The sequence below is a fragment of the Phasianus colchicus genome, chromosome 17 (assembly GCF_987193195.1).
Source record: "Phasianus colchicus chromosome 17, bPhaCol1.hap1.1, whole genome shotgun sequence".
Taxonomy (NCBI): domain Eukaryota; kingdom Metazoa; phylum Chordata; class Aves; order Galliformes; family Phasianidae; genus Phasianus; species Phasianus colchicus.
In genome coordinates, this window is record NC_143452.1 from 3,227,893 (window position 1) to 3,244,949 (window position 17,057).

General features: G+C 38.8%; 1 protein-coding gene across 12 annotated transcripts in view; it reads left to right on the plus strand.

Moving 5' to 3' along the window:
- Positions 1–17,057, plus strand: part of PTPRT (protein tyrosine phosphatase receptor type T) — a 432,503-nt gene that overhangs the window by 99,748 nt on the left and 315,698 nt on the right. For all 12 annotated transcript variants that reach the window (XM_090152290.1, XM_090152287.1, XM_090152291.1 and 9 more), the window contains exon 2: positions 16,083–16,208. In XM_090152290.1, the coding sequence (XP_090008416.1) occupies positions 16,083–16,208 (126 nt within the window). The remainder of the gene's footprint in view (positions 1–16,082; positions 16,209–17,057) is intronic.

The following is a 17,057-nucleotide window of genomic DNA, read 5'->3' on the forward strand; positions in this document are numbered from 1 at the left end:
AGATGTAGACGAGCCTTCTAGAAGGTTTTAAGTTCACTGGACTGACTGTCCTTGCACCTAAATATAAATACGTTGGGGGCCAGTAAAGGGAACGATCATCAGACATGACTTGCACTTATTGACACATCATCGCTCAGTTAGTATTTGAAGTCTTGCTTGTATTAATATAGGTGAATGATGTGAAGAAACTTGCAGTATTTTCTATTGTAACAAAAGAAGGCTGTGCTTTTTAGCAGAAAACTTCATTTCCATAACAGTTCCCCAGTAAGGGTTCTCAGTCTTCTATCTTGGGAATGCTAAGAATAAGGATTTAACTTGGATGGCTCGGTAATGGAGGACTGTGGAAGTGTAGATGTGTCATCATCCAGCCTTAAAAAAGGGCTTTAGTTTCTTTAATGTGGTTTTCCATTTCTCTTATACAATATCCCAAATGTTGTATAGTACCATGTTGTCCTAAACAACAAGGTAGATATCTAATGCTTTCAACAAGTTTCTGTGGCTTGCTTGCTTCCTAACCAAGCTCTCTCACTGCTGTCTTCAGCTAGTCACTCTTCTTACATGAAAAACAGGTGATTAACTATTACTTAGCAGATGATTACTATTTTCAAAATGTTTTTTTTTTAGACTGAAAGAAAAAAAAATACTTGTTATCAATCCACATATAAAAGATTGGGAGTAAACTGCCTGACTTTTACAGTTAGCAAAAACAGGATATTACTGGTTTTCTTAACTATGTCTATGTCTATTACATGTATATATATATTATTATTTTATGTAAATGAACTTATAAAGCCAGTTTGAGAAATAGCATGCTTTATCAACACAGTGCATGTCAGCAGTATTGTAAAATTACGCCTCGTCTCCATGAATGAAGATCTAAGCTTGCAGTAACTGATAATGTACTTACAAGTTACTAATTTCTAAATCATTGATGTTTCATGTCAAAACAGTAACTTAAGATTTGAGAAAGTCAAATAGAAACTTGTTAAATGAAGGGTTTAGAGCAAGTATACTTGTTCTTTTGTTTCTCATCATTACTTTCCTATCTATTAAATATTGTATCAATTTGACAGTACTGGAAATCAGATTCTATTAAATAATTACCCAATTCTTGCAGTACCAGCATAACAGTCCACTGACTTTATCTATGATATTAAATCAAGTAGTCAAAACCTTTAATGTCATAAACTCTGTGGGACTGGATGGATGAAAGATTGGCTCAAGCTGGTACAAATTTTTTCAATCACTACTGAATCCTGCAATGTTGATTGCTAAAGTAGATAAAGATTTAATTTAAATCCAAGGTATTTGGAAGCACACTCATAAAGATCCTACAAGATAGACTTTATGAGGAAACCAGTACATGGGCATACTGTTTGAATGGATGTTACTGAAAAATTTTTAGTGGATTTGAGGTGCAGTGCTAGGGATGGACTGCTTAGGAAAATGTAATACGATTGATCTAATTCAAGTTTTAGAACACAATACTGTGAAAATAATGTTTTTTATAGAAGAAATCCGTTAAATGGATGAGTCTGTGACTAACCTGGGCATTATTAACTTTGTGTATACCTTTCTTCTGTATGAGACTGATGGTGAGTTAGCTAAAGGTGTAAAGGATAATTCTTGAGATCTAACTTCTTTTCACTGATGTTCACAGAATGGCCAGGGTTGGAAGGGACCTCAAGGATCACGAAGCTCCAACCCCCTGCCACACGCAGGGCCACCAACCTCCCCATTCAATGCCAGCCCAGGCTGCCCAGGGCCCCATCCAACCTGGCCTTGAACACCTCAGGGATGGACGGGGCATCCACAGCCTCTCTGGGCAGCTGTTCCAGCACCTCACCGCTCTCTCTGTAAAGAACTTCCCCCAACATCCAACCTAAAAGCAGGGAATGTGCAATCCATAAGCAGTCACTGACACACAGTTGGAAGAGGATAAATTAATCAGAGTGAAGGAATGAAAACTTTGAAATGTGGTGAAATCGAAATTGGATGTAATTTAGTATTGCAGTGTGTAAGGTCATGCATGTCGGGATTAATTAGATTTTTGCTTTAAGATAGGAAATCAGCTGAAAGTGACAAAAAGCTGCTGGAGCATTAATGAGAGGAGATTGAGGTGAGCCTGAGAGATTTGTCCCAAAATAGGGAACGTATTCCTGTAAGGAAGGATGGTGAAATAAGAGTGCTGTTATACAGATAAAAAATAACTTAATATGGCATATTGTGTACAATTTAGGTACTCCTTTAGAAGAAGGATTAATTCAGGACATTACAGATGCAAAGAAGGGCTATGAGGGTAATTGGTAAAATTGACAACTTTCCCTGTGAAAAGACCACAAGAGCGTGACTTTATTAATCTGGGAAGACAGAGGCTAGGAAGTGGTCCTCATGGAAATACATAGAAAGAAAAGGAAAATAACAGAACGCTCTAAACGCTCCAGATTCCTCTTTTTTTCTAATGGTCACCCTTTCACTGACCAGTCACCAAAGTATATGTTCAGTTACACATCCAGAAGCTTTGTGGTAGGGTGGCTTACTGGTCTTGGTGCTTTCCACTGGCTCAGGCAGCTCAGTTTTACTTTCTCTCATTGCGTAGGTAAATGTAAACTTCATTCTCACATCCCCAGCCTGTGCAGGTTTGAGGATACCATTCTCACAAGAGTGTTTTTCAATGAGATTTTTCTTTGATGTGGAAACCTCACTCTAGAACAGTCTGAGAACTTTTGCTGAAGTGAAACAGTGTTTTGTAGAAACCTCTTGAGACTTAGAAGTATATTCTTTCTTACATCATTCTGTCCTCCGTATGGTGCTCGCTGTCTAGCCTTAAAAGGCCACGTTGAGATGATCTCTGGTGACAGCAGCAAGATAAAGTGATGCTACCAATGGATGCCATGCCATTGGTTGTAGTCCTCTTGAGAATGCCTTGATGTTTTCTACTTCAGTCGGTGTAGGTAGAGATAATCAGATAAGCTGGATTTTCTGCTGATAGACGATGTAGTTTTTATTCCTGGCACTTGGCTCAAGCAATAATAGCTCAGTCCTTCATGACTTGCTGCCGTCATGCATGCAGTATTCCCAGTGGCTGCTGTCAACTCTAAAGAAAGAGAAGGTCTCTAGTTATGATTTTCTTGTTTTTGGAGTTGAGTGTAATCAAATTCGCTCAGTGTTTGTGACAACATCCATTCTGCTGAAGAAGTGTTTTGTCAATTAGCTCTGTGTACAGTGTGAAGATTGCCTGATTCATTGAGGAGTGGGATCATTGAGGTTGGAGCAGTGTTTTTGGAAGTTAGTGACATAATTATAACTCAGGTCAAATATATTCCATAAATCAATGTTCCCAGCTGTCCTGCAGTTGAATGCAGATGATTTATGGATATAAAATCTCTCAGAGGGAAAAAAAAAAAAAAAAAAAAGAGGAAAGGGGAAAGATTTCATTAAAGTAAAACTTGAACTACATAAAGCAATTTGGTATAATCTTTACATTTGAAACCAAGTCCATCACCTTGATTCTTTTTATGCTAATAAAATGATAACTGCTAGTTAAATATTGTTTTTTAAAGTCCGTGTTAATTGTGGTAGCAGTTCTGGGAAATTCTATTAGTTTCTTCCACAGATGAGTGTTTTCAGAGGTAGTTAAATAACATCTTTATTCCAACTGGGACCTCATTGTCAGGTTTCTCTTCATTAGATAATCTTAAAATAGCCTTAAACTACTAGAACTGCTGCAATACAGTCAAGTATACCGATTTTTTTTCTCCCTGAGAGACAGTTCTTCACAAGGAGAGAAAAAAAATACTGTTGGCTGATAGCCTAGTGAGAAGTCTGTCTTGTCCCAAAGTGCAGAATGTGATTTAAAGCAGTTATGCCTCCTGGGTACAGCCCGACAAGCGCTGTCACTTACATGGGAAAACAATGTACTGTAATCCCTTTCTCATCACTAAAGTGTCAGTTCAGCACATGAGGCAAATGCCATCTCTGCAAAGATAGTGTCACTGTCCTGTGCTTGTATGGCTTTGCATAAGGGCAAAAATAACCCCATCTCTGTTTCTAACTATCCCCAGGAAAGTAGTAGCCAGAAGCTGTCAGAGTACGGTTAAGTCTCAGAAGTCATCACAAGTGTGCAGGTTCTGAAGATGGTTGGGCCATCAGATTCACAGGAAGAGAGCAACTGACTTGAGCGAGGCTTGTTTGAGGCTGGGAAGGAGTTTTGAAGAAGATCTGTTGTGTGCTTGTCCTACTTTTGCATCTTTCCCAAGTGACGTCTGGCAGATGTCTGACCTTTGGTCTGACGTGCTTCTGTCACTCTCCTGTTTTGTAAGCTGCATGAAGTGCTCTGCTGTCTTTTCCTTCTGCCAATCTCAGATATGTGCTAGTCAGGTGATTATGATGGGACCCGGGGGGATCAACAAAGGTCTGATACCATTCCATGCTTGTTCTCTTAGGCTAAGAAGTGCATGAATAACAAATGGAGATACCTGACTAGCTTTTTTTTTTGTCACTACCGTGCTTGATGTGATATGCTAAAACTTGCATCTGAAGCCTGAAAGATCTTAAGTTGCATTTCTTAAGAGAAGGACCATGGAGCAAACACCAACAAAGCATTACCTTCATTTCTTACGTTTTTGGCAGTAGTGTGGTTGTTAACTGAAATACCAGTGGAATTACAATGCGGTTCCAATTTGATAGGTATATTTAGTACCAATTCATTTGATCAGAAACTGAATCTAATTTCTGAATTAATATTATCATTGTAGTGTTTTGAAGCATTATCTATTTAATGAATCAGATTCTGCACAATTACTTCAAAATTACAGTGTCTGGCATGAAAATGTTATTGAAGAACACTGAGTTTATTACAATTTTTACACTCGATTTTAACTACATAGCTGAAATCCTTAGGATGACACTTTCATCTCTAAGTATCTGCACTTTCACCTGAGGACACTGGGAATGCATTACATGTTAATGAGGCTGCCTGTGTCGTCTTCTTGTGAAGTGACTGCATGCAGCTGTATGCATAAATCCCTTCCCTGCACCAAAATCAAGTGGGAGGGGAATTTTATAGGGCTTGATGGTGCGTGGATAGAACAATATCGTACAGCAAGTGTTTGTCTAATCCACAGAGACAGTGTCGTTTGACCTCTAGTGTAAAGGGAAATTTTGTAAGCAAAGGCAGTTACTTTCTTAAAGTGGTGCTAAGACTTTTTCCAGAATTGGATTTCAGCAAATGAGCTTTTTGTGCATCTGAATTACACCAGTGAGCCAGGACTGTTTCAGTGTAGGAACAGTGGTGACTGTTTGGCTACAAAACTTCAGTGTTTTGTACTGCACACTAAGTAGAAAACATTAGAAAATCCTTTTAGGTTACTAAAAGGAAATATTGACATACTGTGACATAATGTATGTTAAATGTTATTCAGAATAGGTTCTAAATTTGGATTTTTAGATGCCTTTCACTGGACCATCTCAGCTGTACCAAATATGTTTGCACTGCAGCATGAAGCACAGGCTATACCTGTGTGCACTTGGGATATAAGCTTAGGGTACCTGGTTCATGTGTCTCAACTCAGTGACGTGAGGTTTAAATCATGATCAAGTATGACAGGAAAGGGTTTCTTGTTAGAATTTGGTTGTTCAGTATCTTGAAAAGTAACTGCATTGAGATGTTGTGTCTTTCGTATCTTGGGAAGAGATGCTTTAAACATTTAATGCTTCCTGGCAGAGTTCAACTTGATGCTATTTAGAGAAATAAGAACTGAGGAATTCAGAAAATCCTCCTTTAGAAATCGTTTCCATTTAAAATGTAGCATTCTAGGTTACAGACACAAAATGGAGAAGATACGTCCCAGAAATGGGAGGAAGGCTTTGGATGATGGCATACTTCTTATTTTTTTTCTATATATGTGCTACCAATCAAGTTTTATATAATGACAGCGCAGCCTGAGCTCATTTTGAAATGAAATGTGTAGTGAACTTAAAACATTACAAATGAGCCCATTTGTGCAGCTTGGAATTCCTCTAAAATCAAGAATCTGAGCAGATAGCGTTGAACTGTTCTCAATCTTTTATTAGCAAATGATTTTCTGCGTCACAGGACAGAGCAAAAGCTGTTCTCTCTGCCTCACTATTGCATGGCTGATGGTGATTTTTTAGAGATCACCTTTGATTTGTCACTGGTTGCAGGTGAGGCTGCTTCAGAACAGTGCTGAGAGGTGAGATGTGCTGTGGTGGCCTCCTTTTTATCAGAGTATGGGCTGCCAGTAGAGAGCTGCATTTATGTTAATGCCCTTAATTTTCTCCCTTTTCCCCTGCTGTCCTTCTCTAATACAGAGTTTAGAAGCCAACAGCTGTGCCTCTGCTAAATGCATGTTCTGGGTCTGGTACTGTAAGTTGAAGATTCATGGCTGTAATTAGAGGGCCACTTTTGCATTTCTGCTCACATAGTGAAGTAGGAAATTTAGTTAAGCAGAAAAGGAGCTCTGTATATTTCCAGGGATTCATGTGCTATTAGACAAGGATCTAGTCTTTCCTGGCACTTATCTGTGTTTTGTTCTTTGGACAAAGATATTTGCACTGCAAGCTGAAAGTAAGCAAATCTTCCCATGATTCCCATGTTTACAATGTGCTGCAGGGGATAACAAGGCTCCTGGCGCTGTTTGCCCCCACCTTACTAAGATTCTGGAAAGCATCCTGGTTATTGCAGTGTGAGTGGTGCACTCAGGAACGTCAAAATGTGTGAAAAATAGAAAATAAATGGACTTAAAAAATAAAAGAAAATGAAAACCATGTAACAGATTATTAACTTTTGATTCTAGCTGATTTTTAGTGCCTTGGCCATCACTCAGCTGACCAGACTTTGCAAGGTCTTTTGCGTAGTCCATCTAGCATTTGACATCCTGCCCCCAGCCTGACTGCAGGGCACCTGAGAACAGAGCAGCTGGCTTGCTGCTGTTATTTCAGGGCCTGACTTGTTCCTGACACATTAAATGAAGATCATGATGTAACTGAAAACAGTTTTAAAAACACATCTCCAACTATCCTTGACACTGCACTTTACATGTGAATTGAAACTGCTGGCAACAAATAAGAGGGTTTTTTGTGGACCTCTGTCTGTGGAAGGTACAAACTTGTAGCTGCAAGAATTGGCAGACCTCAATAAAATTTATTTATGCAGCCAAACACTGGGAGTGACTTCCAATAACCACAAAATTAAATTTAACAAGATATGTCAATTGCAACACTCATTGCAAGTTATTATCGCTGTGGAAGCCAATGAGATTCTGTTTTAACAGGTTATATCCATCTTTCTAGATAACTTGCTGGTATTTGACCGATATACAGTTGAGCTATTACATTTTAAATACACCAGCTCAAATATCAAGAAGCAATCTTTGGAGACCTATGCGATGCTGGATGCTTAAATTGCATGCATGCTTCAGAAGCAATTTAACAAAGAAATCAATATTGATCAACAAGAATCAAACTAGGATGTGGCTCTGGGCAGCCTGGTCTGTGGTTGACAACCTTGCACATAGCAGGGGGGTTGGAACTAGATGATCATTGTGGTCCTTTTCAACCCAGGCCATTCTATGAATCTATTCAATGAGTCTATGAAATTACCGCATTTAAGTTTCTACAAGAAAACATTTAAACAACTGTTGGTTGTTTTTTTTCTAATTACTTGTATGCAGACACGATCTAAGTTATTATTACCTTGCCTTTATGCATGCTGTGGTAGCTTTCTGTGAGTAGAAAATTGAGTTGTGGTCCCTGGATTATGCTAGGTGTTAGCGGGGCTTGGCTTTGGAAGTGTTGTGGTGAAGGCTTAGAAAATGTCAGGTGCAATCAGTTTAGAGAGGTCACTGCAGACAGAATGATGGGAACAACCACAGAGAAAAGGAGTTTTTTTACTTCACTTGGGAAGAGCATTGAGGTAGTAAAATGCTTCTGAAAATTTCAGCTTAATTTTGTCTCTAAAACTGATAAAAATCTGTTTTAGTTACATTTGATTGCAACCAGATTGTGTATAACTGCTTTTCTTTTTTCACTGCTGTGGCAGTTAACATGAATTCCTAATTCTGAGCTACTGTCTTCATGAGTTCTGGCCACGAAGTCTTCAAAGAAAGCATCTCAGCTACAAAGAGATCCTCCTTGGAATTCTGATATGCTATCTTTTGATATAGTATTTAATTCATCGCCAAGCACAATATGAGTGAATCAATGACTGCTTCTTGTTTGAAGTTCCAATATACTAATTTTAAACTTATTTAAAAAAATAAAATGTTAGAGTTCATAATAGAATAAAGAAAATAAGTGCGAAAGAGCTACCTTCAGGCAGCTTTTTTCCTGCCTGTGTGGATGGGAAAAGTCATAGATATGTAATTTAAATGACTATGCAGCCTGAATATCTGGCTATTCAATGTGACATTATAAAATGCTGAAATAAAGTCAGTCAATAGAGCGTTCTGACTGATCTAAGACTCCAGTGGAATAACTGATGTAGAATTTGGTCAGAATGTACCATACACGTAACATTAGATAACCCTGTTCAGATTTACAGAATAACTAGAGCCTGCCGTTTTCATATGCTGGAAGGAAAGAAAAGCAGCATTACTAAATGTTGAAGATTAATTTTGGAATATAAAACAGTATTATTTGAGGCGGAAAAAGGTGGTCCTGTAACTTAAAAAGGAGAAATTGGAGCCAAGTTAAACTTGGTTATATTTATGGTGCAAAAATAAAGGCAAGTAAGTGCTATGAATTTGCATTTTAAAAAAAGGAATCTTAATTTTATCATACTGTGAATAGCACAGGAGCCTCCTACAGGAGTGGAAAGCTACCTGACTAATGAATTAAAAAGATATGATTAACTGGAAGTATAACAAAAGCCATTGGGGAACATCTATTTAAGAATGTTTCATGATTTTGAAAACCTGTGTTAATCTTGCAAGTTTAATTACGTGAGGATAGGCTAGCCTGAAAACTTCATGCAACTTAATCCTGGTGTTTCAGCAGCCTGAAGCTAAGCTTAATTTGCAAAGTCCGGATTCCTTGAGAACCAGCTTGAGTGCTGCGCTGGGTTAACTGACTTGGTTCTGCAGCTTAAAACTAAAAAACAATGAAATTATAAAGGTGTATTTAAAGTATGTATTTAAAACAGTTAAGTGTTACAATTCAAGTTATTGAAGTACTGACAGCTGAGTGATCAGAAGCAAAAGATACTCTTGCTGCTAAACACAGAACGCATTCTGGCAAGTGGAGTTAGGTTGATTCGTACTTGATTTGGACATATCAATTTAAACAAATCACATTTAATGTTGGTTTTACTCCTAGGATACTTTAAAGGGATTTCACTAATCCTTAGTAGAAGATGAGGAGCAGAATTAAAAATGAATGTATGAAATGTATGAACTGGTCTGAGGTTGAAATTATGAGGAACGTGCAAAACTTTTGCAAAGATAAACCTATAACAATGAATTTAAGAATGAAAACGTAATAACCTGACAAGTCCAGAAAATACAGCTTTTAAATGCTTGTTCCACACGTAACAGAAATCCACTCACACTCTCCCACCTGCTCCTGTCCCCACCTCCATCATCAGAAAGATCTGATGTCATGGGATGGAATGTGCAAAAGGAATGACATTTAGTCAAATGCAACAAGAATAGCCTGTACCTAAGATGGGCAATTGTTCACTGCATCTCAAAAATCTAGCACCTTCTAGAGTAGATAAAACCTCCCTTGCATACATCTGAACCAACTAATACTAAGTGTTAAAAGTAAGATGGAAAGGAAATTAGTGGATCTCCCCTGTGGCAGGTGAATCGTCCCATGACAATGAGGACTGATAGTGGCAGTGGACAGTCAACAAGTCATTGTACTTGTAGGGGAAATGAAAGGATTGTGTTTGAAGCACTGGAGAATCATTGATGTTTCCTCCTGAAGCCCAAAATATCTGGATACCTTGAGAAATGCACTTCTGTCAACACGACAGTTTGGTGGTAAATGTGGATTTGTGTTTCATGATTGTTATCTGAATTTCTGTTAGATGTGAACTCAAGCAACTGACATAAGAAAAAGATGTTACAAATACCTTACATTGGAGTTGATACCTTATTATATGCTGGGGAATCTACTCCTTAATTTCTCCTGGCGTAGATCCTCAGATGACTGAGGGACAAAACCCTACCAGAGCTGTCCCTGCATTTTAAAGAGTAACATCTTCCTCTTCCTCATAGTCTGAATAAATGCAGTGAACACATGGTAAGTCTTGACATGGTAAAGGCAACTTTTCTCTTTGCAAAAACCTTTTTCTTGAAAACCTGGTAATATAGAATTAGTTTGGAAAAATGAGGAAGTACTGATTGAAATTAACCAGTTACAACAGCAGATTGATTAGATGGCAGAAGGATGATTTTCTGAGGAATGTGATAGCCTTTCTGAAACTTCCTACCCTGTACTATGCAGATACCCAAAGCATATTTCTATGTTGTTATGTGTGAAACTAATGATGACTGAGGTGACAAGCACCTTCTACCTTGTCCTTCTCTTTGACATGATGCCTGTTGAGATCTGAGGTCATTGGACAGTGCTCATCAGAAATAGGTATGGTCTGTAGGATTTGGATCTGATCTCCAGTTCAGCTTGGCATTTCCTGTTGGTTGTACGTGTATTTCTGATGCCTTCTGTATTAACCTTTCTGGATGGAGTAGAAGGTGCATGAAGTAACTACCGCTCCTGATGGAAGAAAACTCAATAGCCCTTGAAAAGATTTACCCTGTCTTAAATGAAGTGACTCAACACAAAGTTGATATGCATGCTTGTTCTCCTCTCCTTCCCAGTAACAACATAGAACAAATTTTTCAAGGATATACTGCATGAAGTCTGCATTCTGAAAAATTTGTTATAAATGGATTCTTGTAAGACAAACTGTGTAGAATAAATTGTTTTCCTAAGGAGCCAAATGCAGCTCTTTCAGTGAAGTATAGACAAAAATTATTGATCAGAGAGCGTTTGGTTTTGTTTTAATTTCTGGAGTCTTACAATTCATAACCACTATCTCATTCTATGACCGTTTGTTTCCTCCTGTACTCTCTTCATATTTTATTAGGCTAAGAGGTTCTAAACTAAATGAATCTTTTCAGAAAAGATATTCCAGGGAAAAAGCATTGGTTGGAATTATGTGTGCTGTTATAATTTTTATCCCAAAGAAAACGCCTGGAAGAGGACAAGTGGGACCGTTGAGGCTCTTGCTCTGTTCCTCCCTTCCCACCCTGAGAATGTTGTAAATGCCTGATCAAACTGTCTGAGGATTTTATTTTCTGTCTATATCTAAAAACACAGGATAACCAATGAGGCTTCTCCCATTGGTATATTTCTTTATGCCTCTTTAGAAGTATTGTTTTTTATCTAGTGAGTCTGTGAGAGTTTGACATTGGATGACTTTATAAAACATTCTACTAATTGGATTTGTTAAAATAAATAAATCAAACACTAATTGGAACGTGCCCTGCCATTATTTTTGCTTACTGAATTAGATATAATGGCGTGAAGTCCTTTTTATCATATTTGTGCACTTATTTAAACACCCCCCTGGCGCACACTTCTGCAAATTCAATTATATATTCAAAGGAGGCATTCAATTTATGCAAGGCTGGTTTACATTTAATCCGGGGGCAAGACTCAGTAACTGATGATAGGTCTGCTCAAGATTAATTAGCATCACTCAGATGAGCAGTGGCATTGTTACAAGCCTGCAGTGTACAACAAGGGATATTTTATCTGTCCTGTGTGAGCTGTTATTTGCTTCAATATGACCCTTTTCAGGAAGGGAACGGCTTCATCCTTGTTTGGCTTTCATTTTGTGAAAAGAGATGGTCAACACCAAATGCATTATCTTAGCAGTATCAGAGTCATCTCAATTTCCTTTCCTTTTGCCCTACTTAGCAATTGTATTTTTCACTAAATTTTTAGTTGATTAATGGAAAGATTCTAGTTTGCATCCTGAAATCCTTAGCCCTCTTAATAATTAATGAAGACACCAAAAGCCATTTTGGTTGGCATGCACGTGCTTTACTTTTCCTCTTAGCTGCTTTGTGATGCTGTGAGTAGAACTGTGACGTGCAAACCCAGTACCTAAATTTACAGCATGATATCTTTTACTGTGAATTATTTTCTCTCTGTTAATGAATATCCCTGTTCTGTTGTCAAGCAGTTATGTTTCAGCAATGGATGATTTCATATTAAGATAGACCTTATCTTTGTGGTTTTTCTTTCCTTGTTGTGTTCCTGCATAGCTGTAGCTTTTAGGTATCTGTATAGGTGATGTCTTAGGAAATAGTAAACATTAAACTTGTGCTGCTATCCATGAAAGAAACTCGTCTGCAGGTTTTCGCTTGCCGTACTGTTTTGGAGTCACTATCCCTACTTAAGTGGGCATTTACAGTCCCATAATTACATTTTTGTTTAGACTGAAATTAATTAGTGGGGACTAATTGAATTTCCAAGGATCTGGCAGCGAGGTGCTCGTGTAGCAGAGCGGACGGCTCCATCCCGGCAGCTTAGCACCTTTGCAAGAGCACTTAAACACCACACATGCCTTCACCTTGCTGCCTTGCCATCTTGCTTGGGAGCTTATGGTCCACACACACACACACACAGACACTCACACTCACACACACACACACGTGTGTTCTCAGGCCCCGCTGCGGCCTGTGCAGGGCAGCGGGTTGAGGCCCCACAGGCAGCAGGGTGCTGCTGAGTGCTGGTGGCACAGCCGGGCCTGCAACTGCTCAAACCAGCTTCAGGGAGGCGAGGGGAATGCTCTCATCTGACCTGAGGGCCATACGTATGGTTTAAAGCAGAGTTTTGTGCTTAAAATATCTGCAGTGGGTGTCTGTGAGTGGGTGCTGGTGGAGGGGCACCTCTGGGAGGAGAAGGCAGGGCTGTGCTGTGCTGGGCATGGCTGCTTCCGCAGGGCACAGATTGTTGGAGAAAGGGAAAAACAGTGCTGTGCACACCAGGGTCAGTAAAGAGAGTGTGAGGTGAATGTTGGATTTCTCAGGTAGAGCAGGGTGGGGTATAGAAAGCTGCTTTTGGTCGCCTGTTGTTGCAGCCACATTGCCATGTTTGCCTTCTGCGAACTAAGGCCAGCAGCAATGTGTATTGTAGATATGAGCAAAAAGCACCTAAAATTCTGCAGTATTTCAAATTGTGTGATTCTTTGCCTGCACTTACAGAAGTCTTTCCTGTTCAATAATATGGTATATGCTGTATTTTAAGGGTGATAACAGAGTTGATGGCTTTCTTGCTCACAAGCGATCATAGCTGTTTCCCAGCTACGTCCACTTTTAGTTCTTGTCTCTTTTGTCACTCTCTAGCAAAAAGCTGACAGGTGCTTTCCTCTTCTTGATCACCCAGGCTGAGCTGTTCTGTGCTCCCTGTGCAGCCACTCTGCTTATCCAAGCCTTGAGAATCGACTCCAATGTTTTTTTCCCCGTCCTCATTTCCTGCAAATTCACCTCTCCAAATTCCAATTCTGTTGCTTCCAGTAAATTAATCCATCTGGTTTATTGCCTTGTCACTTTGCATTTGGTGGTTCCTACGCTAACTTTTCTTTCTTTAGAAATGTAGATGTGTTGCAGCTGCTTTTAAGGCTCTCCACAGTTTATCCTTTCTTATCCAATCTTACTACAAGGGTTAGTCTTGAATTTCACACAAGACGCTTTCAAGCTTCCTAAGGTGTTGTCTCTTATCAGTGGAAACTCCCAATTAATTTCCAGAAGCTCTCACTACCTTGTTCAGCTTGTTCTCCAACTTCACCTGCCTCTGCGTACATAAAACAACCTATTTAGCTAATTGTATCTATATATCAGCAATTACATTCCCTGTTAAATAAGGACTGCTACCCTGTATTTTGTTGTCGTCTCATTTTGCTTCTGAGACTTTATATCAGCACCTGCGTAATTTTCTCTGTACATGAGCCCTCATGCAATTGTCTGGCTTGATCAGAGTATTTGTTTACAATTCCTTCAAAGAAATAGCTGAGAGACAGCACCACTTATTGTACTCTGTAATGTGCTGTAGAGAGGTGGTGTGTAAATGGAATATGTCTGAACTCCTCCTGCTGGAGTGAATCTATCAAAACTAGAATGCCCTGCGTGGAGACTGAGTGCAGAGTATTTGATATCATCTCTTTTACCAGCTCGCTATGAAAAAGGTGACTTTCAGTTGCATTGCATACTCCTCACAGGCAATCCAGAACACCTGTTTTTCGTTAGACATTTTAATGAGCACATTTAATATTTTAAACTTGAACTCTTTCACCTAAATCAAATTAAAACTTTAGGGAAACAGCTGAAGTGTAGTCCTGCTCATTTTGACAGCTCTGAAAGCCTCACAAGCACTGTAAATTTAAAGCAAAAAATACCTTTAAAAATTGTAGAAAATACATTTGCAAGGTCTCTACTGAAGCAGGCAGGGCTGGAAGGGTCATGAAATCTGCTATACTCAGAACTATTTATATTAAAATTATACAACATAACGATTTTTTCTTTTAGGATAAGCTTAATCTTTAAACATTAAAGATAATAGCACTGACTATGGTCAGGTACTCTATCCAATAAATCCTTCAAGCTTATATGTTTAAATAGGAATAGTTTGTGTGAAGTTTCACGGGAATTTTTAGAAAACCAGTTGTGATTGGAGTGCACGTCAAAGCCTTGAACAGAATAAGGATTTTGTGAGGAATTTCATAGGAACTGAGATGGGTTTGGGTTTTGTTGGGAGCCAGAGAGAAAAAATATACATGAAAACTAAAGAATGCCTAAATGACCCACTGATGGGTAACTGTTATTGAATGGAAACCACTTGTGTACTTGCTATTTATTGTGCATGTGTAGGGAATGCAGCCTGTGGGAAGGTACGGAGCCGGGAATGTCTCTCTGCATATAACTCTGATTCGTGTCAGGAGCAGTTGGCAGTTTGGCTGGAAAGGCAAGACCATGTAGCCCTGAGCATTGCTCAGTCCTTGCAGCTCCAGAAGTGTTAGATGTGTCCAGCTGACTTTGGAGTACTAATAACTGCAGAGAAATTTCCCCTTGCTTCTGTAGGAGAAAGCAAAAGCAGGGCAGTGACACTGTTGTCACAATTAAGGTCAAAACCGAAACACTCCCTGATGTAACAGATCCAGTACTGTAATATGTTTGACAAACCAAGTTGGGTGGATGTGAGGAATGTATCTGAGGCAATGGAAGGGAGGTTCAGCAGTGTAGTAACAATCTACTAATACTAAATGAGGACTAAACTAGTTGAATTTGTTTGCCTGACACGAGTGCATGTTGTAATATATTTTTTTCCCCTCTCTTGATTCGTAAGTGTTGAGACAGCTGCCAGGTGATAGTTAATCACTTTCAAGTATTTCAGGAATTGCAGTAGGAAAGATCACTGGAAGGTGTGAATGTTAGTTTCCATCCACTTCTTGTTATTCTCCTGTTGTAGAGAAATTAAAGGCTTGCACTCAGAGGTCCAGTTCTGAAAGACCTGGAGAAGTAGATACGTGTCACATAGAACTTTGTGGTTATTAAGCATGAGAGATGATTGCAAGGAAGGATACGTTTTCTATAGGTGCAACCCAACCCAGTGTAATTTGAATCTTAAAAGTGAAATCAAGCAAGTATCTCTGTAGTTTAGTGGTACTTTGCTTCTCTTTGCCGTTTGGGTTCTTTATTCCTCTTTTTTTTTTTTTTAATATCTGACCTAGAGGTAAATATCAGTACTGGGACCCAAATGCATGTGCTTATTATGTGCAATTGTCCGTGAAAATGTTAAGAAAATAGGTTGAAATAAAAGAAGCTGATAGAGGAGAAGAGTAGCAATGAGAGAAGAAAGACTTCTAAGAGATACAAAAGGTTGAAAATTCAAAAATATTTTCTGGATATCTTCTCTGCTCTCTGAAATATAATATGCAGGACATTTTTTTTTTAAGTTTCTCCCTCTGTAAACCTAGGTATTAAATGGTTTTAATGTAATGATTATATATAATATTAATGCAGGAATGCATGCATTTTTCTTGTTTCTAGGTGGTTGTTCCTTTGATGAGCACTACAGTAATTGTGGTTATAGTGTGGCCTTGGGAACCAATGGATTTACCTGGGAGCAGATCAATACCTGGGAAAAGCCAACGATGGATCCTGCAGTCCCAACTGGTAAGTAAGAAGCCTCTGCAGCAGCAGAGGTATTACTCTTTGTGAGGATCAGCTGTTAGCCCTGTACAGATTACTGACATACATTGTGAACATATAATAATACTGTCATCTTTTCAGCATTCTCTGAAGAGCTCACAGTAATGATAATTTCCAATGGTTTTATTTCTTGCTGGAAATTAACATTATATTGTTGGTGTATATATGGCATAAATGCTTCGTTCACCTTGAAGAAAAGTATGTTTTAAGAAAAGGCACTAAATTTTTCTAAAAACCGTAGTTTGTGCTTTTTGGCAATTGAAATAGCTGAAGGCCCTGCTCTAAAGCAATTGACACAACGGCAAACTGAGCTGGCCAGCCAACTTGACTGCAGTCATTAAGTATTTGTTCCAGTTAATTGATTGCACTCTGACAAGCATGAACTACTTGGCAGAATTAACATCTTGTGTTGTTGCAGGGGTATTTTTATGCCTGTAAATTATTGGGCTAAGAAACCTGAAATTGCTAGGTGCCTGTTAAGGGAAGCACGTAGGGCTGATGTAACAATAGTTTCCTGCTGTAGCCATGGATAGACAGGTTAGTGTTCATCCCTGCATGTTAAAGCTGTTAATAGAAACAAAACCACAAGATAGCTGCTTTTTTGTTTGTTTGTTTGTTTTAATTACAGCCTAAATTGGAAGCTGTTAGTAACAGAATCTTTCAAAATGTGTGACATGTAGGACTACTTGTTTTGGCTCTGGTATCCCAAAAGCTAATTCTGAAAGTTACTTCTCTGGGCTTGTCTGTAAGAATGTATTTCATCTTTCTGAATGTGTTGACTTTTTAATAAGGGCAGTTTTATTTCTACAGCTC